The sequence below is a fragment of the Maniola hyperantus genome, chromosome 6, assembly GCF_902806685.2.
Source record: "Maniola hyperantus chromosome 6, iAphHyp1.2, whole genome shotgun sequence".
Lineage (NCBI taxonomy): Eukaryota > Metazoa > Arthropoda > Insecta > Lepidoptera > Nymphalidae > Maniola > Maniola hyperantus.
The window spans coordinates 10,894,167-10,916,958 of NC_048541.1; the positions used below are offsets into that span (position 1 = coordinate 10,894,167).

General features: G+C 37.7%; 1 protein-coding gene across 1 annotated transcript; it reads left to right on the plus strand.

Annotated features, from left to right (window-relative positions):
- Positions 1–16,806: 16,806 nt before the first annotated feature.
- On the plus strand, positions 16,807–22,404 carry LOC117983216 (uncharacterized). The gene has a single exon (XM_034969702.2). It carries the CDS (start codon positions 16,807–16,809, stop codon positions 22,402–22,404), a length of 5,598 nt encoding a protein of 1,865 aa, XP_034825593.2.
- The last annotated feature ends 388 nt before the right edge of the window (positions 22,405–22,792 follow it).

A 22,792-nucleotide genomic window follows, 5' to 3' on the forward strand; every position in this document is an offset into this window, starting at 1 on the left:
TTTATCACTTTAAGTAACGAATTAATCACCGTTAAATTGCCCGACAAAATAAAATCGCATCTATAAATATTGGTGATTAAAATACAAATACCTATGCAGATAGGCTGGATAAATGCAGTGGCTAGTTCAATTAAAAACCGCCAAGGCAAAGGACACTTGCTTTGCTTATTAAGAAATAAATGAAATACACGCCCTGTTCAAAACAAAAAGAGCAGAACCTGAGAGTATCCATGATTTCCTTGTATAGGATTGAATCTCGGTCTTATTAAAACGATATTACCTATTATAAAAGTGTCATTTGTAAGTGTCAAAGTATTTGTTATGTGAGTATCTATGTACTATACCTTTTACTAACTTAGTACTACTAAGTTCTGATTTTTGACTATATTTATTTTATAATCAGTGGTTATTTACCATACAAAACACTTTCCTGTCTGATTTAAAATAGGTATAAATTAAATTTTGTCTTCACTTACAATAGTAAAAAATTTAAGATATTTATGTGCTAGCCTTTATTCCTATAAACGTAGGTACGTATAGAGAATAATATATATGACACTTGTGTTAAAGTGCAAGACAACTATCAATAAAAATATCAATGAATATACTACGAAGATAAAGAAATAGGCGACATCTTTTTTTGGTTCCTCGACTGCAATAATAATGTGAATATTTTTATCTTGAATTCACAATTTGCTCGCAACTTTGTATGTTTAGTACAAGCTTCAACTTTATAATATTCTTATCTATATATTTAGTTAAGCTCCTTTTTATTGCTAGGCAAGCATAATATGATCGTTCCTCAATAACGCTAATTTACGCTTTAAGTATTTACTTTTACACAGGACTGTAGAGTTAGCTGATGAGTTGATGAGTTGGCCATCGAGTTGCACAACAGCGGATAGGAAATTGCCCTTAATTTCACGTTAACATTATTTTTGTTTACAATACATTTTGTTTAATATACATAGTTGTAGGCGAGTAAATGCATCTGTAGTTGGTTTTTATTGCCAGTATAATATTATTATACTATACCTAATCGTATAATCGCTAAACTAACTTTGCAAACGTTTATTGTTGCGGTAACCGAGGTTAGGTGGCTGTTAGATGGATTAAAAAACAGGGGGGTTATGAATAAGATTGTGTAATTTTATAGTAGTGTTTAGCAAACATTCACACGTTGTATATAGAACGTATACAATGTCAGGTGGGAGGCTACATCCGTGGCTAGTTACCACCCTACCGGAAATCTGCCGCTTTCCAGCACGATGCCGTGTAGAAACCGATATGAGGTAATGCCATACTCCTTCCAAGATAACCCGCTGCTATGTTAGACTGCATCATCACGTATTGTAAGTCACTTCGAGGTGAGATCGCAAGAGCTAACTTGTAATCGAATAAAATAAACTATCATATTGTCTTAAAAGCCAAAAAGTTCTGGATATTTTTATTTCGATCAAATAAATGCATTTAACCAAGATTTTCCACTTTTTCAACCATCAAGTTGTCACAATTCACGTTATGTCTCAATTCTCATCATCAGAATTTTCGAAACACAGCGTGATATGATTGGCATACTTATTCATTCGTGAATAAAAAATATCAATGTATGATCAAAACATTTTTTGCAAGTTTGTGGAAGTCCTTTATGTTCTTCTATTATTATCATTGACAGAAAATGTTTTTATGATTCTTATAAGATTCTACAATTAACCGACCAGCAAAACCTCTACGATAATGCCACGGGACGCCCTTGTACGCACGAAAATTTATAAACTATTATATTCCGCGCGATTCTGTCCGAATCGATATACTTAGGATTTAAATAAAATCTGTAGAAGCCTTTTTATTCTGAGATAAAAACTCTATGCATGCATCTTGGACAAAACTTCTAGATACAAGTTCTCTACATTAAATTTCTTCTAGATAAGTCCAGCGACTGAGCCTTAGAAAGGTACTAAAGAACTGATTAGTATTTGTAATACTAATAAGTATAAAATATGGAAATTGATCAACTAAACCGTCCAATGCAAAAAACAAAAACATATCACCAAAATCAAGACGTTCGCAAAACAACTCTAAGTTAAAATTAAGCGGAAAATTAAGTAAACTTCTTACAAAAACCTATCTCATCAATTCGGTTGCAGAACTCCGCAAAAACAAAATTCTCCAATGTAGATACATTTTTTTTTTCACACCATACGAACCTGTCAAGATAGAGTAAGAGTTGTTGACTCGAAATCGTAACATAATATTATTAAGAAAGAGTATTTGTAGAGCTTAATCGTCTCTAGAGGTTATGTATAGTTCTGCGTTCCGTCAGTTCCACGTTGACTCTAATATAATACATGTATGTATGTTGTAACACTAGTTGAAGTCACAAAATGGCTTATGATTTGGTATATACTATATATATATATATATATATATATGTATTATCAGCCATTAGTACAGTACGTGGCAGAAAAATTTGTACATCTACCTTTAGAAAGAGGTAGCGGTTTTGTAGAGCATTGTCTCCGTTGTTGATACCGACAAAACGTCACATACATAGGTATGAGTTACAGTGACAACTCATTCTAAAGGTCAATATACATTGTTTTCTGCCGCATACTGTATTTTGTATTAATGGGGTATGTATTACGGTTTCAAGATCTTAGCCTATTAAGCTATTGTAACATTAATCACAACTCTTGAATTGTGCGTTATTAATGGCCACCTTTCTGCACTAACTATACGATCGAAATTTCAAATGCCAATTTTGATGTCCAGGCTTTTTAGAAAGATTTAGGTACCCGCAATTCTTTAGGTGTTTCTAATTTTACGTTACATTTGTTGCGGACCTTTTAATTTACCAATAATCTTTGGTATTTGGCTTCGGAGTTTTAAATTGGAAAGTTAGAACAATCCCTTATCTTTTGAAGCTTTTTTCATTACAATATCGCCGCAATATAAGACAAATTATTATTTTACTTAAAACCTACCAACATTTTTGAATACAACGATATAATCAAAGAGAAAGCTCAAGATAGGCAAAGCTCATAGGTAGGTAAAGGTAAAGTAAGGCTTTAGTATTTCAAAAAGTGAAGCATTCGTACGCTTGTATTCGTATGCGTGACAGGCATGTAAGTATACATATAATGGCTGGCGGCACAGATGATACGTACGTGACAGAAAATAATGTACATCGACCATAAGAAAGAGATAATGGTTGTGGAGAGCATGGCCACTGACGTTGAGACCGACAATACGTCACATAGGTATGAGTGACAGAGACAACGCTCTACAAAGCCGAAATCTCATGCTAAATATCGATGTACATTATTTTCTGGTGCGTACTGTACATACTGGTGTGATGTTACATACTCACCATATGGGTAAAATGAGAACCACGAGCATGCTTCAAAAATGGCGGCCCGTTGCCATCTATAAAAGTCATTGGATCATGTTATATTTATTCTTTTAACCTTATTAGTAAATGAATAATTAAAAAATATACTTGTGGAAAATTCAAACTTAAAGACGTTACGTTTAATAATTTACATGTAGATAACATTACGTGACAAAATCTATGGATCGTAAATATAGTTAAGTTGGTTCGCAGTTCGACATATTTATAAGAATGATCCAGAATAGTTTACATGTCTAAGTATGGGTATCCTATATTTAGAGACTTGTTTTTGCTATCGAATCAGCCGCTCAGCTTAATGAAAAATGTTGATAAGAACACATTCCAACTAGTAGTTCAAACTTCTACAGTTCTTTTTTGACTCAGTTAGTGATGAATGTAGAAGAGGACTGTGACTTTTTTATTTTATTTTATTCAATCACAAGTTAGCCCGTGACTCCGATTTCACCTGGTGGTTCTATCTGGAAGGGGTATGGCAGTTCTTCTTCTTCTTTCTTGCCCTGGGTTTCTTTTCCGCACTTAAACATCGTCTTTTGTGCTTGAGACCGCTGGTGTGGTTCCCCGTCGGATCACTCCAGCCAGCCGAGCTCACTCCAGAATCCAAGCAGGCCAACAGGTCGAATGCATGACGAGGCCTTCAGAAAATGTTGCTGTCCCCAGCAATATTTTCTGAAGACCTAGGCCAAGCCAACGTAGGCTTTGCAGTGGGCAGATACACCGCTGTATTTTAGCAGTAAGTATACGTGTTCCAGTGTCTTATAAGTCTCCATGCATGCTGTGCATCTCTGTGCACCCCTATAGCTCTCCAGCTACTGCCCTAAATTTACCTCAATTTAGTAGTTTATTTGCAAGGTATGGCAATTATATCAAACCCAATCTCCTATCGGTTTTATGTGGAATCTTACCGCAACCGTAAATCGCTTGGCGGCACGTCTTTACCAGCTGGGTGAACAAAACCTCCCACCATACTAGACCTGAGCCAATTTAGATATTATAATTGTTTCAATACCGCTGTTACCGCCGCGCTGTGACAGCCTAGTGGTTAGGACGTCCGCCTTCTAATCGGAGGTCGGGGGTTCGATCCCGGGCACGCACCTCTAACTTTTCGGAGCTATGTGCGTTTTAATTAATTAAATATCACTTGCTTTAACGGTGAAAGAAAACATCGTGAGGAAACCTGCATGCCTGAGAGTTCTCCATAATGTTGTCAAAGGTTTGTGAAGTCTACCAATCCGCACATGGCCACCGTGGTAGACTATGGCCAAAACCCTTCTCACGCTGAGAGGAGACCCGTGCTCTGTAGTGAGCCGGTGATGGGTGGATCATGATGATGATGAATTGTTTCAATAGCCCCTGTTGGGAATTTATCAGATCACCAATGCGCCAGAGCAGAGAGATCACCCTATGATCTGATGTTAGGGTGCCTATGGGTGGAATTTTGTACCTAAACGTCTGTTCATACCTACTAATTTTGACTTTTGAATTTTGTTGATTTTTGTTCGGAACGACACATCTAGTGCCTCCTACGTCAATGAGTGCGTAGTACCAAGAAGTCGTTGGTAATCAACACAATTCAGACATTTAACTATAATATCAAGTGACCTTCGAAGGCTTAGTGCAATAAGCGTCAATAACCGACTGGGCCCAATTAAGTTCGGTAGCGCCTCTGAAAGCGCAGGCTAGTTTTTGCGCACTTCTGCGCAACGCAGCGCCTTAATTGGCGGATACTCATCATTAGGCATCGCAAGTGCAAGGTTAGATCGATTTTTTTGCGTTTTATATAAGCGAATATTTGCTCAGTGAAATTAATAAGGCTGTATAGGCTCCGCTATAAGTCAAGTCGAATTTTTTGCAACCGCTGTTACTCAATTTCCTGACGGCACAATTCGTTTGGAAGTTTTTACTCTGGCGGCTGTAAACTAAACAAAACAGTGTTTTGTGTTTAAACTTTTATATCCATATCCAAACTATCCATACTAATATTATAAATGCGAAAGTATGTCTGTCTGAATGTCTGTCTGTATGTCTGTCTGTTTGCTAGCTTTTCACGGCTCAACCGTTCAACCGATTTTGACGTAATTTGGTATAGGCCCGGGGAAGGACATAGGCTACTTTTTATCCCGGAAAATTGAAGAGTTCCCACAAGATTTTTAAAAACCTAAATCCACGCGGACGAAGTCGCGGGCATCATCTAGTTATCTATATAGTATTAGAATATAAACCTAAATTCGTAACAAATTGGAACTACGAGATCTTCAGCTGTATAAATTCAGTTCAGTATCAGTACAGCTCTGTTTACCAAATCAACAATACAAATACACCGACCTATATTTTATGCATATCATCAATTATTTCACTAGCGTTTCGTTTAGCAATAACTTCGGAGCCGTCTGATCGATGTCGAAGCGCAACCAATTACATCCCTTGTCATTGGGAGGTTATTTACAATCGCCCCTGTGTATTTATCATGAGATAAAGCAAAATTATTAAGTACCAACGCATTTGTAATACCGTGAATACAACTATCAGGAGTCAGGACTACCTACTTGTGTACAAAAACACCCGCCTAACATGGTGACAGTTTTTTTAATGTATGTTTCGCTGGCAATCCTCCGACATGGATATCGGAGACTTTGTATACTCGTAGCTTAACACGGCATTTCAGTGCGTTTGAGTCAAGCTTCAGGGCGTTTGTGCACTCATCCGTATTCGGTTCGTATCCGTGATTCTTCGAAGTGGCTGTCATACAAATTCGACTCGTATTTTTACGGATGAGTGCACAAACGCATTAACACGGTTTTTTAAAATCATGTTTTTTTATTAATTATTCTCTTTAATAATGAATTCTAGGCCCATTAACTACCGCTATACAAAAAAATCACATAATTTTTTTACTGCAGTCCAATACCTATTAAATCATGTATCTCCAAGAATCAATCCCCAACTTTTCCATCTGTCTCTAGGCCTATCTTGCAAAGCCGTTAGCTGCCTTCAAATAAACGTCCAAGCAAACGAGAAATGTACGACTTTGCCGTTTACTTAATTAATATCTTTTCATCGCCATAACCGTAAACGATGCTCCGCGAGCGGTCGAAATATAAAAATCGATCAAGTGTGAGTCGAACTCGCACATGAAGGGTTCCGTACCATCTTGCTAGCTATAACACTATGAACTTTTACATTTTCTTAATTGCATGGTGGTAATTTTTATTAAATTCGCCATTTTGGTTTTTAAAAGCCAAAAGTCAAATGATTTATTCAAAATAGGAATATAGGTAACATGTTACTCTTATAGATTGTTAAAATTGTTAGATTGTAAGATGAGCCAGCCCTTTTGTCACCAGATGAGGCTATTTATTAGTCGCGGTGAAATGTCTCGTAAAAAAATTTTAGCACTAAGACCCCATGGCCCCAGGGTCTCCACGGCAAACGGAACAAAAATGTAACTCTTGATAAGAGAGGCATACATGCTGTTTTCAGCTGATTCTGCTGCGGCTCCCGGTCTTGATGCTGTCTCCCTGATATGAAGCGGGGCCAATGTGCCCACGCAAGTTGCGCCTCTTTTTTTTTCATTTTTCACCTACCACATCTGGCTGCAACACTAAGGACTAAAATAGCATCGTTTCAACCAAAATTAAATGTAAATGTATGAATATATTAATAAAGATTAATGATGTATACAGGAATATTGAATATATTATAACAAGAACAGGTTAACAATAATTGGGCCATTTATTAAAATAAACATTAAACTCAGTATTTAATGTAATTTTATTAATAAATAATTAATAGTGTATTAATTTTATTCATTATGAGCCCAGAATTTTTAACTTCAAACAATGGTGTGATACTTAGCGTTAGTAACAAATTAATCAATTCAAAGAATTCTGAGAATAAATAAGTATCACAGGGGTATAAAAATTCAGTACCCGTAGTACAAGATTTTACGTCTCACCAAACGAAACCAAATTCGAGAGTCGAAATACTTCCGCGTTACAGTAAAATGGACCTAAACAGTCCTAACCTAATCAGTGGCATTGAATATTTGACTTCAATTCAATTGAATATTCAATGCCACTGATTTTCATTTCGCAATGTTTCCGCTTGGAGCGCTGGCTGTAGAAGTGTAGACAAACTTGAGCTTTAAAACAAGGCACTTAAGATCCAGTTTACTGTAACGCGGAAGTATTTCGACTCTCGAATTTGGTTTGGTTTGGTGAGACGTAAAATCTTGTACTACGGGTACTGAGCCGAAGTAGGTATGGTTAGGAAAGTCGTATCCGGTGATGGAAATGGACGTCTAAAAATACCTTGTTATGAAAATAATTTAAATTTTATTTAAAAAACTAGCTGCCCCGGCGAACTTCGTACCGCCTAACATTCGATTAATTTTTTTTAAATTTTTCTCTCCGTAAGAACCATCCTCGTACTTCCAGGAATATTATAAAAAACAATTAGCGAAATCGGTTCAGCTGTTCTCGAGATTTGCGATGAGCAACACATTTAGTGATTTATTTTTATATTATAGAATATAGAGCAGGATCCAAGTACCTATACAACAGATTTTTCCCCAAATCCGCAAAAACCGGAACTGTAGCTGAATAAGAAAACTGTGTAACGAAAGTACTACAAACCGAAACAACTCCGAAGCTCGGAATAAACTCGACTCAAACATTGATCGTAAGACAAACGTTGGTTTGGTGAGACGTAAAATCTTGTACTACGGGTACAGAAAAAAGTTAAGCGGTGTTTAGTGTATATGTAGTGGGTAAGATATTATTAATTGTCATACCTAATAATCGTTACTGCAAATAAATTGAAGCTAATAATTACGAATACGTATGTAGTTGGTGTCAAGCTGTGATAGCCTAGTGGTTAGGACGCCTGCTTCCTAATCGGAGGTCGGGGGTTCGATCCCGAGCACTGACCACTAACTTTTCGGAGTTACGTGCGCTTTAATATCACTTGCTTTAACGGTGACGGAAACCTGCATACCTGAGAGTTCTCCATAATGTTTTCAAAGGTGTGTGAAGTCTACCAATCCGCACATAGCCAGCGTGGTAGACTATGGGCAAACTTTTCTCACTCTGAGAGGAGACCCGTGCTCTGCTGTGAGCCGGCGATGAGTTGGTCATGATGATGATGATGTAGTAGGTACTAATAAAAAAACATTATAATCCTACCGTGTTGTGGTACAAAATGTACCATCTCGTGGGTCCTCACTCAATACCTACTAGTTTGGTCAAAGTATGGCTGTAAATAGGGTTGCCAGGTCGCCAAACCTAATAGCCGGACAGACCAGCCAGTTTGGCCGGACATTTGGGTAGAAAGGCCGGACACAAAATCCTCCATAATGTAGGGTACATTATTGAGGTTTTTGTGTCTTAGTATAAATAGGTAGTATGATAATAAAATTGTATGAAAAATCAAGCTTTTTTTATTATTGCCATAAATTTTGTTGTCAGGCGGCACTGCCGCCTGCGGGAGCGACCGACAGTCGACTCGCCTGCGCTCGGCCACGCTCGTTTGCGAAATGTAAAAAGCCTAACAAAAGCCGGACAAGCCGGACACCGTTTATTTTGGCCGGACACGCAATCAAAAAGCCTACCTATGTCCGGCTTTATCCGGACGCCTGGCAACCCTAGCTGTAAAGCACACGCCAAGTGATTCTTGTCCGATGCAGCAGTCACGTGCTAGATAGATTGCGCATCTGCGCATTCGTTAATTAAAGGCTGTATAAGGTACAAAGACGTGATATGGAAGAGCGGAGTTTTCTGACACAGGTGAATTTCTACTATTCTTGAAACAAGGCTTGAACCTTCTAAAATGTAGAACCAAATAATGTTAGGTTATTATTAGTTAAATTGATTGTTAGGTGATTTGTTTAGATATAAATTATTTAGTTTAATTTTAATAGTTAACCAGAATAATTTAGATCCCTTGCCTTCTACCGTAGATATATTCAAAGATGTTTGAGAATAATACCTCTAGTACGCGACAGGGCGTGATGGCAATCAGGGTGGGGACGCACTCCCGCACAGCCCCCGCTCTAACCCGGTGCGGGATAGCACGGGTGACGTGCGGGTGAGCGGTGCGTCCCCCCGCCTCATACCCGATTACCGACTCGACCTGTCGCGCGCTACATTAGGTGAAAATGAGAAAATGTGTGTGTGTGTCTGTCTGGTATCTTTTATTTTCACTGGTAAGTATAGAGTACAAAGATAGCTTGCATCCCGGATACAAACATCATCAGTAGCAGACATCCCGACTAATATTATAAAGGCGAAAGTTTGTATGTGTGTGTGTGTGTGTGTGTATGTTTGTTGCTCCTTCACGCAAAAACTACTAGACGGATTTGGCTGAAATTTGGAATGGAGATAGACTATACCCTGGATTAGCACATAGGCTACTTTTTATCCCGGAAAATTAACGAGTTCCCACGGGATTTTGGAAAACTTAAATCCACGCGTACGAAGTCGCGGGCATCAGCTAGTAATTTAAATAAATTATCTCAGTAGTCAGTACCTATTCAATAAATAGGTTGCCATTGCTGTTTTGTCTAAGTACTAACAATCCATGACCAATTTGTTTCGTACAAATTACAGGAACAGAATACTTATCAGTGATACTAAATATTTGGATCGTACAAACTACAGGAACATCAGTGATATTAAATATTGAACCAAAACAATGTACGAGAACCGGCTTTAAAACCCCTTGCAAATAAATACTATCAGTTAGTTTCTTTGTCTCAATATCTACTTATAATATTATCTTATCTTTGCTATCTTAAACACGCGTGTCTGACGCGCGAACATTATCCTGCAATTAGGGTGACCACACAAATAAATTGACTGGACAAAAAGTTACAAAACCTCAAACTTTAATTTAAAAATATTTGTAGTCACTAGGAACTGCCAATAGAAGTAAAAACTTAAAGAAGTTTTTTTTGGATTTAATAATTAACTAGATGATGCCCGCGTGGATTTAGGGTTTTAAAAATCCCGTCGGAACTCTTTGATTTTCCGTGATAAAAAGTAGCCTATGTCCTTCCCCGGGATGCAAGCTATACCTGCACCAAATTTGAGAGCCCGTGCTCTATAGTGAGCCGGCAATGGGTTGATCACCTCAAAATTACTTGTCATTGAGAAATCAACTGACCTAATTGGGTAATTGACTACATCAAAAATAAATTATTTCTCAGTGATTATTAAATAGAGGGTCTTCCAAAATACGTAAAATCCACGTCCTTTGTTGTTTTTAAGTGTAATAACTAATAACCATTTTAAACTAAAAAAAGCACGTCAAATGATTGTGACGTCACACACCGGTATTCCATAGAATCTCGCATACTAAGCGCGTTTTGACGTTTGATAAAAAGTTACTGATTTGACCAGTTGTCAAATACCGTATTAATGCCAACATACTAAACACATACAACATACAATGCGTACATCTACAAAATATCTGACATGCCTATTGCCTAATAATATAGGTATCTAAATATTGTATTTTTCCTGCATTGGTTGAACACCAATCTAAGGTTTTAAAATTTTACTAATAATATTGTAGATATAGATATATAATACATGTATTTAAATCAGATAATAGATATATATCCCCGAAAGAGAAGAAAATGTGATAAAGTCCGCAGGACTCATGTCAAATTAGTCACCGCGTTTTTGTAATGGATACCCCAACCTGTTGTGGTTACATATTAGCCATAGCTCCCAAACTGGTCCCAATATCTCTTATTATGTATCGCCTTTGTGTTAATCATATTATATTCCCTGAGTACGGAGCTACCGGTCGATCTATTAATAAAGTCAAGTCTCAAGAACGCTCACAACCCACTATTGTCTAGTGGTTAAGGAATTTGTCTTTTTAATCGCACTGCCTCGAATGTGCCTGAAGCCTATTATTAGGGTTAATTGGAATTATTATAGTTTTTCACGGCCAGTATAAGGTTAGAACAACTTGCTACGTTGATGGACCATTGAACATCAAAACACTTATAGGCGGAGTAAAATAGACCTAAAATCGATAGTTTTAAAGTCGATTTTTCCACGTGGAGCGCTGGATGTAGAGGTATGGACAGACTTGAACTTTAAAACATGGAATATAAAGTCCACGTTTCTTTGACGACAAAGTGTTTCGACACTCGAATACTATCAACGTTGGCTAAACGAAACGTAGGTACGCACTAACCCCACAGGATTTATAATATTTTGTCGTGTTACTTATTTCGAAGTGCTTTCAATATTGATGAAGCGAGCTTTTAGAATAATTTATGGTTAGAGAGCACATTATGGAAATTTTGTATCAAGAAATCTTTCCAGATACTCAACCTGTTAAATATATTATGATGTACCTACTAATGCACATTTTAATTTATGCAAAAAATAAAAAATAACTTTGAAAAACCCTACTAATTGGAAGAAAATATTTAAAATGCATATTCAGTATGTATGCTAATTGCTAATAGGTTTAATTAATTGATACATATCATTTTTTATTCTTAATCTGCCTTAATTCTGATGAGTGATCAATATACCTACTTACCTATATTATAATCACCTATCAAGATAGGTAGTATGAATGAACAACTGGTTTTATCTATACTTCTATACTAATATTATAAAGAGGTAATGTCGTTAAGTTTGTTTGTAGGGGGTAATCTCTGGAACTACTGAACCGATTTTGAAAATTCTTTCACCAATAGAAAGCTACATTATTCCTGAGTGACAAAGGCTACCTATATTATAATCACGCGGGCGAAGCCGCGGGGATCAGCTAGTACGGCATATAATCAGTACTTCTTATTATAAATATGAAAGTGTGTTTGATTATTGGTTTGTTGGTTTGTCCTTCAATCACGTTGCAACCGTTCAATGAATTGACGTGATTTTTGCATGGGTATAGATAAAGACCTAAAGAGTGGCATAGGGTACTTTTTATTCCGGAAAATCAAAGAGTTCCCACGGGATTTTTAAAAGACCTAATTCCACGCGGACGAAGTCGCTGGCATCAGCTAGTTAATTATAATTTCAAACAATGTTCTAAAAAACGAAAAGATCTCGCTCTACTCTTCTTATCTCTTAGCTGTAAAAATACATTTGTGTACTTATTTTAAAAGATTACATTGTTAGTTGACGCCCGCGACTTCGTCCGCGTGGATTTAGGTTTTTAAAAATCCCGTGGGTACTCTTTGATATTCCGGGATAAACAGTAGCCTATGTCAATCTCCAGGTCTTTGATTATATTCATGCAAAAATCACGTCAATCCGTTGCTACGTTGCGGCGTGATTGAAGGACAAACCAACAAACCACAAAACCAATAAACCAACAAACAAACACACTTTCACATTTATAATGAGGGTAATGAGGTACTGATATTATGAGCTATAATAGGAAGTATGTGCATTAAGTACTAACTTACACATACAAATATAATTTGGATACAGTAGGGAAAGGTAAATCTATTTTTTTATTTGTATGTAAAAAATAAAATAAATAAGTATAATGATAACATCTATACTAGGTTTACTGTGGGAATAGGCGAAGGTGAATGATGTAATCCGTTGATATTACTTTATGATATTTGCGTCATGTGACACATTTTAAATTAAGAATATTGAAATTAGATAAACCTAACACCAACCTGCCACAGCCTCGCTACATTTATGTTTCCCATAGTATTAAACACTTATAACACGTTGTGTACGTGTTTCACTCGATAAATTATAATATAATATCTAATAGATGTATAACTTTCATGACCTTCTTAATATTCAAACAGTAATATTCAAATTATCGGGCCATAATTATAATTTATTAAAATAAACGAGAACTGTCAAGCAGTGAGAGAACGAAATAAAATTCATTAGTAAAACTTTGCCCGTCCGTCTTTAGCAGGGCACAGTGTAGTACAGTCTATTTAAATAAATGATTGGCGCTGATTCTGTTGTTTTTCGCTAAACTAAATTTCGAGTCTCTGCATCCTTTTCTTTTTCATATTGGTAAAAAAGGACGGTACCTGAATTTTACATTTAAAGACTAAATTTAGATAAGCTTGCGACTGGCAGCTAGTCACGAGGTTTGATGGCTCTAACATCTAAATTAAACTTAAAATGTCTGTCGTTTTCATATTAGGTATATTAGTAAGAAGAGGATGCGAATGCTCTAAAATTTAGTTGTGGGGTGTTACGGATATTCATCCGCGGATGTCTAAATATCCGCATCAACCCTGGTAGGAAGCATCGGTTTTAATTTCGCAAAGTTTCCACTTTATAGGTTGCCTGAGGTGTATGCATTAGTTTACTTTCAGTTACAGTACAGTCAGGTCAGTTCATTTTACTTCAACTTTAGTATTTCGGTGCACGAATTCTATTGCTGCGTCTCGGTGAGATCAGAGATGTAATCTATCTTATACTAAGCACATAGAGCTACAGGCGATACGAGCGACGGAGTGCTCGCGTTATCGTCTATTAAATCTCGCTCGAATACACTCTTTGTCATTAACGCTGTATAAACGTTCATCTGTTGAGAACCGGTTAAAAATTCAGAAGCATTAACTGTTAAAGCGAATATACAATAAACTATAACTTCTTTAATAACCTATTGTGTTTTTTTCATGGTGAGCTTTGTAAAATATTTAGGACCTAGATAATTAGTTATATTAAAAGGAAAAATGAAACCGTAGATGTGTCCAAAATAAAAAAGGCCAATATTTCTGAATCAAAGACAAAGCCATTTATGAAGCGTAAAAAATGACTTCTCACGCGCCATTTTAACTTTATGTTTCAATTAATTTCATGTCAAAAATATTTTTTTTTGTCCTTAGTTTAAAAGGTGAACCGTTTAAAAGGTGAACTTTTGACTTGACAGTTGACCCATTGAGTTAAAATGACGCGTGAGAAGTCATTTTGTACGGACTATATTTAAAATTCGTACCTACCATTGAACATTTTTTGTCAATTATCTAATCACGCAAACTTAAAATTACGACGCTTCACGCTACCAAACGCGCACTGGTCTAAGAAAACGACCACAACAAACTAAATCCGCTTAGAATGATGTAATATCGGAAAGTTTCTCTAAGAAAAATCAAAAAATAGTCACATTGGCAACTGTCCAATTTTACGTAGCTTGTAATGAAACTGTAAGTTAACGAAAACCGGTAATATAAACATGAAAGTTGAAACCTAACAGGAAACGTACAATAGGTCATCTTTATTAGTTACCACTGAACGTCATCACGCCATTATAAACAAAGCACCAAGTAGAAAAATAAATAATTTTTATTATAAGTCCCGCAAATTGCTAATGCGCAAAATTTTAGTGACGTCAGCACTAGACTGAAGTTTCGAGCTGATGGTATATTTTCACTTAAATATACGTCAAAATATGACGTCAAAATGACGTCATTTCAATGTTAATGAGAGATGGTTCCAGCGCAATAGCAATTACGGGACTTATATCGTGAAATATATTTCATCATCTATGAAATTAATTCACAATTTCTATGTACAAGTTCCCTTACAACAATTGATACAAACAATCAAACACCTCATTAAACATCCGAATACGTTAGACGCCCGCGGCGCCGGATCATGGCATCACCAAAACCAACAGCTCTATTAATTTCCAACCTTTTAACTTGTATACCAAAACATCGGGGGCAATATCAATCATACGGCTGGGACCGATAATATAATCGATATAGATAATTGTATTGTCTAATGTGATGCATATCGATTCACGCGTAAAAATTACATTTTTAATTTGAAAGTTAATGGTATTTACGGACGTAAATTTAACGCCAATAAAAGAAAATATTTTGACGTCTTTGATAATTAATTAATGTCTTTCTTCGTTTATAGTTTATGTTATGGATATCAATTATCATATGCATGGATAATCACAACATTCTAAAGTTGGACCAGACAGCTGTCTGTATGGAAGCGCTAATGTCAAAAAGTATTGAACGGGTTTTATTCATATTTCTATCAAAAGTACCTACTTAGTTGTTCTTTTAAAGAAGATGCGTATACTAGTGCTAAAAGCTAAGTCGGCTAAGTTAAATTCTAAGTCAGCTAAGTTAAATTCATATTAGAAGTATTTGAGTACCTAGGTATTCCTTATCTTAGAAAACTACTGAAAACATATTAAGTTTAGTTTAGTTAACTATTTCTATCAGAAAAACTACATACATATTGCTAAAAAGTAATTAAAACTAAAAAAAACGGCCAAGTGCGAGTCAGGCTCGCGCAATGAGGGTTCCGTACTACAGTCGTATTTTTTCGATATTTTGCAGAATAATTCAAAAACTATGATACATAAAAATAAATAAAAATCTGTTTTAGAATGCACTGGTGAAGACCTTTCATTGATACTCCACTTGATATAGTTATCTTACTTATAAAATTGAATATACTAATTATTAGTTCATGACCACAATTGATTTTTTTTTGTGTGATGTAACCACAAATTCACGGTTTTCAGATTTTTCCCCAAATGTCAGCTATAAGATCTACCTACCTGCCAAATTTCATGATTCTAGGTCAACGGGAAGTACCTTGTAGGTTTCTTGACAGACAGACAGACAGACAACAAAGTGATCCTATAAGGGTTCCGTTTTTCCTTTTGAGGTACGGAACCCTAAAAAATATGCATACTTACCGTCACTGTATTATACATACAGGATACTTATAGTACGCGACAGGTTGAGATGGCAATCGGGGTATGATGCGGGGCGTTCCCTTACGATCGCTACTACACATACACATATCCCTAGTGCCCCAGTCAGGCTTTTCACTAACACATTCACAATAAATTGAGTTTGTTCGCGATGATTCCGTATTAATTACTTCGAGAAAGATCCGTCGTCGTCAAGTCAAAATACGTGCAAAAAAAAGGACCATTGTGTTTACGCCAAAGAACAATAGGCTAGCATCGAAAAAGTGTAAACATCTATTGTCTGCGTAATTTATGATCCACTCGAGATTTCTCGAATAATCTGTGAAAGGGACGGGCGTATAAGATAGTAAGGGACGGACATAGCCCCGAAATCGTATATAAGCGGGCGAATTCGACGACGCGGCAAGTTTTGTATTACAGTGGAAAGAGTGCGAATCAGAACAGTGAACGCTCTTAAGTGAATAGTGAATATTATAAGTGCTAAGCGTATTTAGTAAATTGAAGATATTAATTGTGATTATTCTAAAAGTGGACAATAAAGTGGACCTTAATTTGAATCAGTCTTTAAGTTTAAGTAGTCGCACGTACCTTGTTAGATATACCTACTTACCCGCCAGTGCTAAGTGTTCAGTACGTTACAATTGGTCCTTCGATGAGCCGGATCGGGTTACTGTAATAGGTATTACCTACAGGTGAGGATGCCGACTACAAGATCAGAATCTTTATGCTCAAAGATTATGGCGGAAACCACGGCAGGGGATGATGGTGGGAGTGTCAGTATGCCAATCGAGACTACTGACACATCAACTACCAGTCAATCTACGCTAAGGACGCCTCCGCCCTGTGTAAACGTCAGAACAGTGGGATCCCCGGCGCGACAGGTTGGGGACATAATCAGTGGGAATACAGACCCTGCCCCCACAGAGGGGGGCATTCCGGTATTCACTTCTGGTACTAACGACGTTTCACCTAATGTTGAGCCTTCTGGATTATTCAGGATGAAAGACAAAATTAAGGAATCACGTCAACAAGCGCTGGACATACGAAGGACTTCTTTAAACCCTTATAAGACTACGCGTGCGGATAACGCGCACCCGTTGCCGAGGAAAAAGAGGTCAGAAATTGAAAAAGAGATAGCGCAGAGAGAGTATGAAGCTGCCAAAGCCGCTGAAAAGCTGGCTCGAGCAAAACTGTTGGCACTGCAGGAACAAGAGGAAACCGAAGAAGAAATTTATGAACATGTTGAAGAATGGGTTATACAGAATTCGGAAGAAATCCAAGATAAAAGCTACCACCAGGTATCAAGGCAAGATGAAATATCGACAGTACAATTACTTGTACAGGAAATCAAGAAGTTAAACGCAAAAGATAAAGATAGCATAGAGTTGCCTTCATTCAGTGGTGCAAGCTCAGAGTGGATAAATTTCAAGAAGGCTTATTTTGAATCTACTGAGAACTTTTCCCACGCAATGAACCGAGCGCGTCTTCGCAAGGCTCTACGAGGAACTGCCAAGGAGACAGTGGAAAGCTTGATGAATAGCGTTGATGATCCAATGATTGTTATACGGCACCTTGAAGATAGATTTGGTAGACCTGGATCTTTAGCATTAGCAGAGTTAGAAAAAATGAAACGAATAAAACCAGTGAAAAATGATCCAAGAGATATTTGCAGATTCGCCAGTCAGGTAAAGGCATCTATTTCTGTCATCAAAACTTTGAAGAAGCCACAGTATCTGCACTCACCGGAAACTTCCAATTGCATAAAGGAAAAAATGTCAGTGAACATGTTCGATAGATATGTCGCCTTCTATAGCAGGTACAGAGACACAGAAATAGCTGATTTAGAAATAATGGATTTATTCCTTACCGAAGAAATACAGAATTATGGAGTTTTTGCTCCACCTGAAATTAGTGATACCATAAAGCCGCAATACGTGAGCACAAGAAGGACAGTTCACGCTATGCTAGAGCCAGAAGACGGAAAGGAAGAATCACCATCGACAAGTCGGGAAATAGCCATTCGCACAACTAGGAGTGCATGTACTTTATGTTATGAGAATCATGGCCTATTGGAATGCAAGAAATTCAGAGAAGCAAGCGTAGATGAACGATGGGAAATTGCGAAGAAAGCTAAAATATGTTTCAAGTGCCTTCGCAACAGACACCAGAGGCTGGACTGCAAGGCCCCACCCTGTAGAAGATGCAGGAGATACCACCATGTTACTCTTCATTCTGAAAGACCCGCACCAGCAATCCAGCAGAAGAGAGAGTCGTGCAATAATGTTGACTTCGAGGATGATAGATATAATGATGAAGATGAATATTTCTATGAAGAACCAGAAGAGAAAATTGCGTCTATCAATGCAGCAATGTCTAATGGAAAGGTGTATTTGAAGATGATCCCAGTGAACCTATATGGCCCTAAAGGACAGGTCCAAGTGTTAGCATTGTTGGATGAAGGATCTACCATTACACTGGTAGATTCCTCGATTGCCGAGAAAATTGGAGTTGAAGGAAAGAGAGAACCATTGACAATAGAAACGGTTGGTGGTAAAGAATTGAAGAAAAATAACTCCTCAAGGGTCAAGCTGAAAATAAAGGGCGTCAACAGTGGAGAAATAATGACAATGGAAGCCAGGACAATAGACGATTTGAAGTTGTCAGAACAAGAAGTTGACGCGGAAGTAATAAGCAACTGTCCCCATTTAGTAAAAATCAGAAAGGAACTCATTTACGCGGGTGAAAAGCCAAAGCTTCTTATAGGACAGGATAATTGGGGATTGATTATCACAAGGAAACTATTGAAAGGAAAGGCCACCAAACCTGTAGCATCACTTACTAGACTGGGATGGGTTCTGCATGGATTTGATACAAGTGCCAATGCTGTAGTTAACTTCATTAACCATTGCCGAACAAGGGAAGATGAAGTAGAAGAAATCGTCAGAGAACATTTTAAACTGGAGTCATTGGGAATTCAACCTAATCTGCCAAGTAATGACAGCGACCGAAGAGCTTTAGAAATTCTAGAGAAAACCACAAAGAAACTGCCAAACAATCAATACGAAACAGGACTCTTATGGAAAAAAGAGGACGAAACTCTACCGAATAATTATAATCAAGCTCTTCGACGACTTATGAATATTGAGAAAAAGTTAGACCGAGACGACACATTGAAAATATGTTATACAACGCAAATAGATACCTTGTTGAAAAGAGGTTACGCAGAAAAGGCCCCAGAAAATATCAATAGTGGAAGAACCTTTTATCTTCCCCATTTTGCAGTCGTTCATCCAACCAAGAAGAAGCCAAGAATAGTGTTTGATGCAGCGGCAAAATTTGAAGGGAAAAGCCTTAATGATGCGCTACTAACAGGACCAGATTTACTTCAATCTCTGTTTGGAGTTTTATTACGATTCAGAGAGGGTCCAGTAGCAGTGGTGGCTGATGTTCAAGAGATGTTTCTTAGGATAAAGATAAGAGAAGCAGATCGAGACAGCTTGAGATTTTTATGGCGTGGAGAAGATAGAAATAAGAAACCTGAGGAATATCGAATGACTTCGGTAATCTTTGGAGCTGCGTCATCTCCAGCGACCGCCATATACGTCATGAATAAAAATGCTAAGGAATACGGAGAATCTTATCCCGAAGCAGTGAAAGCAATTGAAAGGAACCATTATATGGACGATTATCTGCAAAGTTTCAGCACCCTTGAAGAAGCAAAGCAAACAGCAGCAAAAGTGAAAGCAATTCATGATAAGGCAAGTTTTCACCTGAAAGGTTGGGCTAGCAACGACGCAAGAGTAATTGAAGAATTCACCGGGAAGATTAACAATGATTGTTTAGAAATCATGAAAGAAGAAAAGACTCTTGGTTTAAGATGGTTGATAAAAGAAGACGCATTGGCTTTTAATGTTGGTTTACGGAATACATCAGAAGAACTCATGAATGGGAAGAAGATTCCCACCAAACGAGAAGTAATGAGCGCTGTTATGTCAACATTCGATCCATTAGGATTTGCGACACCCGTTTTAATTATGGGCAAGAAATTAATACAGGATATTTGGAGAACGAACATTGGCTGGAACGAAAAAATCCAGGACGAACAAGTGAAGTTATGGTTTAAGTATTTGGAAGAAGTATCCACTCTAAAAGAATTGAAAATCGCGAGATGTATCTCACCGAACACACAAGAAGGAGAACTACATACCTTTACAGACGCAAGCGAGGAAGCTTATGCTGCAGCCGTGTATTGGCGCACTATAGGATCTGATGAAAAGATACACGTAACCCTAATTGCAGGAAAAGCAAGGGTCGCCCCAACAAAACCCATCTCGATCCCAAGACTAGAACTGCAGGCTGCTTTACTAGGAACCAGGTTAGCAGCGACAATAGAACGTGAAATGGATCTACGTGTACTAAGGAAAGCATATTGGACAGACTCAAGTACGGTGTTGCAATGGATAAAATCTGATCCTCGAAAATTTAAGACTTTCGTAGCTCACCGGCTGGCCGAAATCGAGGAAACAACGAAAATAGGACAATGGAGATGGGTGCCTACTAAAGAAAATCCAGCCGACGATGCGACAAGAGGGACACCAAACGACTTTGACCAAGCAGCAAGATGGTTCCAAGGCCCTTCTTTTTTGCGCAAAAACGAAGAAGAATGGCCCGTGAGAAGATTTGAAAATACAAATGAAAGTCAGGAAGAAAAAGAAATAAGACAACAAGTTGCAACGCTGAAAGTACCGACGATTGAGTTACCAGATCCAGAAAGGTTTTCAAGTTGGACCAAGTTGCTTCGAACTACTGCGAGAGTTATTCAATTCTTGAATCTGTTAAGAAAAAGAAAGAATAAAATAATTAACGCTGCCAGGCGCAAGGAAGAAATATGGAGACCCAACCCAAAACCCCAGAAAAAGAAAGAACGAATAATTTTTGAAACAAAGAAGAAAGAGAAAATATATTTTATTCCTTTAGAAGAAGAACATTTAAGAAAGGCGGAAGAATTTTTGATAAGAAGAAGTCAAATGGAAAGTTTTGATAAAGAAATGGCATACTTGAAAAAGGAGATACCGTTAGAAAATTCCAGCCGATTAAAGAAGATAAACGTTTACCTGAACAGTAACGGGATAATTAAGCTAAGAAGTCGAACAAGAAAATTCTCATATAGAAAAACCAACCCACCAGTTTTGGATGGAAAACATAAAATTGTTCGTCTAATTATTGAAGATTATCACAAACGATTCTTGCACGCAAATACATTAACGGTAATGAATGAGATCAGACAAAAATATTGGATCCTGGGATTAAGATCTACCGTTAAAGGGATTACTCACGGATGCCAATGGTGCAAAGTAAAGAAAAGCATGCCAGAAATACCACCAATTGGAGATTTACCAATTGAACGAATGCAGTGCCATCAATATCCATTTTCAAGCTCAGGTGTGGATTATTTTGGACCAATGACTATCAAGGTGGGAAGAAGGATTGAGAAACGCTGGGGAGCGTTGTTTACGTGTCTTACGACCAGAGCTATCCACTTGGAACTTGTTCCATCACTAACGGCAAGCTCGATGATAATGGCATTACGTCGAATGGCGGCAAGGCGTGGGATGCCTAAAACTATCATAAGTGATAATGCGACAAACTTCATTAAAGCCAGCAAGGAACTTGAAGAAGCTGCTGCAGAAAGAGGAATCAGATGGAAGTTCATACCTCCTGGAACTCCAAATATGGCCGGTGCCTGGGAAAGGATGGTTCGATCAGTAAAAACAGCTTTGGCCGCAGTTTTAAATGAAAGAAACCCACCTGAAGAAGTCTTGCACACCTTGATAACGGAAGTAGAACACATAGTGAACTCGAGACCACTTACACATCTCAGTACAGACCCAGACGACGAAGAAAGTTTGACTCCGAATCACTTTCTTTTAGGGAGATCATGTGGAACAAAAAGCCCAGGAGAGTTCAATGACCAAGAACTTGTCGGAAAAGCGAATTGGAGAACTGCTCAGAGACTAACTGATCATTTTTGGAAAAGATGGATTGACGAATATCTACCCACCTTAATGCCAAGGAAAATAACTGGGAGAGAAACAAACGACCCACAAGTAGGCGATATTGTTTTGATTGTAGACTCAACACTTCCACGAAATACTTGGCCACGGGGAAAAGTGACAAAATTGTATCCTGGACCAGATGGCAGAACGAGAATCGTAGACGTGAAGACTACCGGAGGAATTCTAAGACGTCCTAGCCGTCGGGTCATCGTGGTGGTTCCCACGGCATCATCGCTTTAGACTGTGAAGAGGTGCTTTAGCACCGCGGGGAGATTGTTCGCGATGATTCCGTATTAATTACTTCGAGAAAGATCCGTCGTCGTCAAGTCAAAATACGTGCAAAAAAAAAGGACCATTGTGTTTACGCCAAAGAACAATAGGCTAGCATCGAAAAAGTGTAAACATCTATTGTCTGCGTAATTTATGATCCACTCGAGATTTCTCGAATAATCTGTGAAAGGGACGGGCGTATAAGATAGTAAGGGACGGACATAGCCCCGAAATCGTATATAAGCGGGCGAATTCGACGACGCGGCAAGTTTTGTATTACAGTGGAAAGAGTGCGAATCAGAACAGTGAACGCTCTTAAGTGAATAGTGAATATTATAAGTGCTAAGCGTATTTAGTA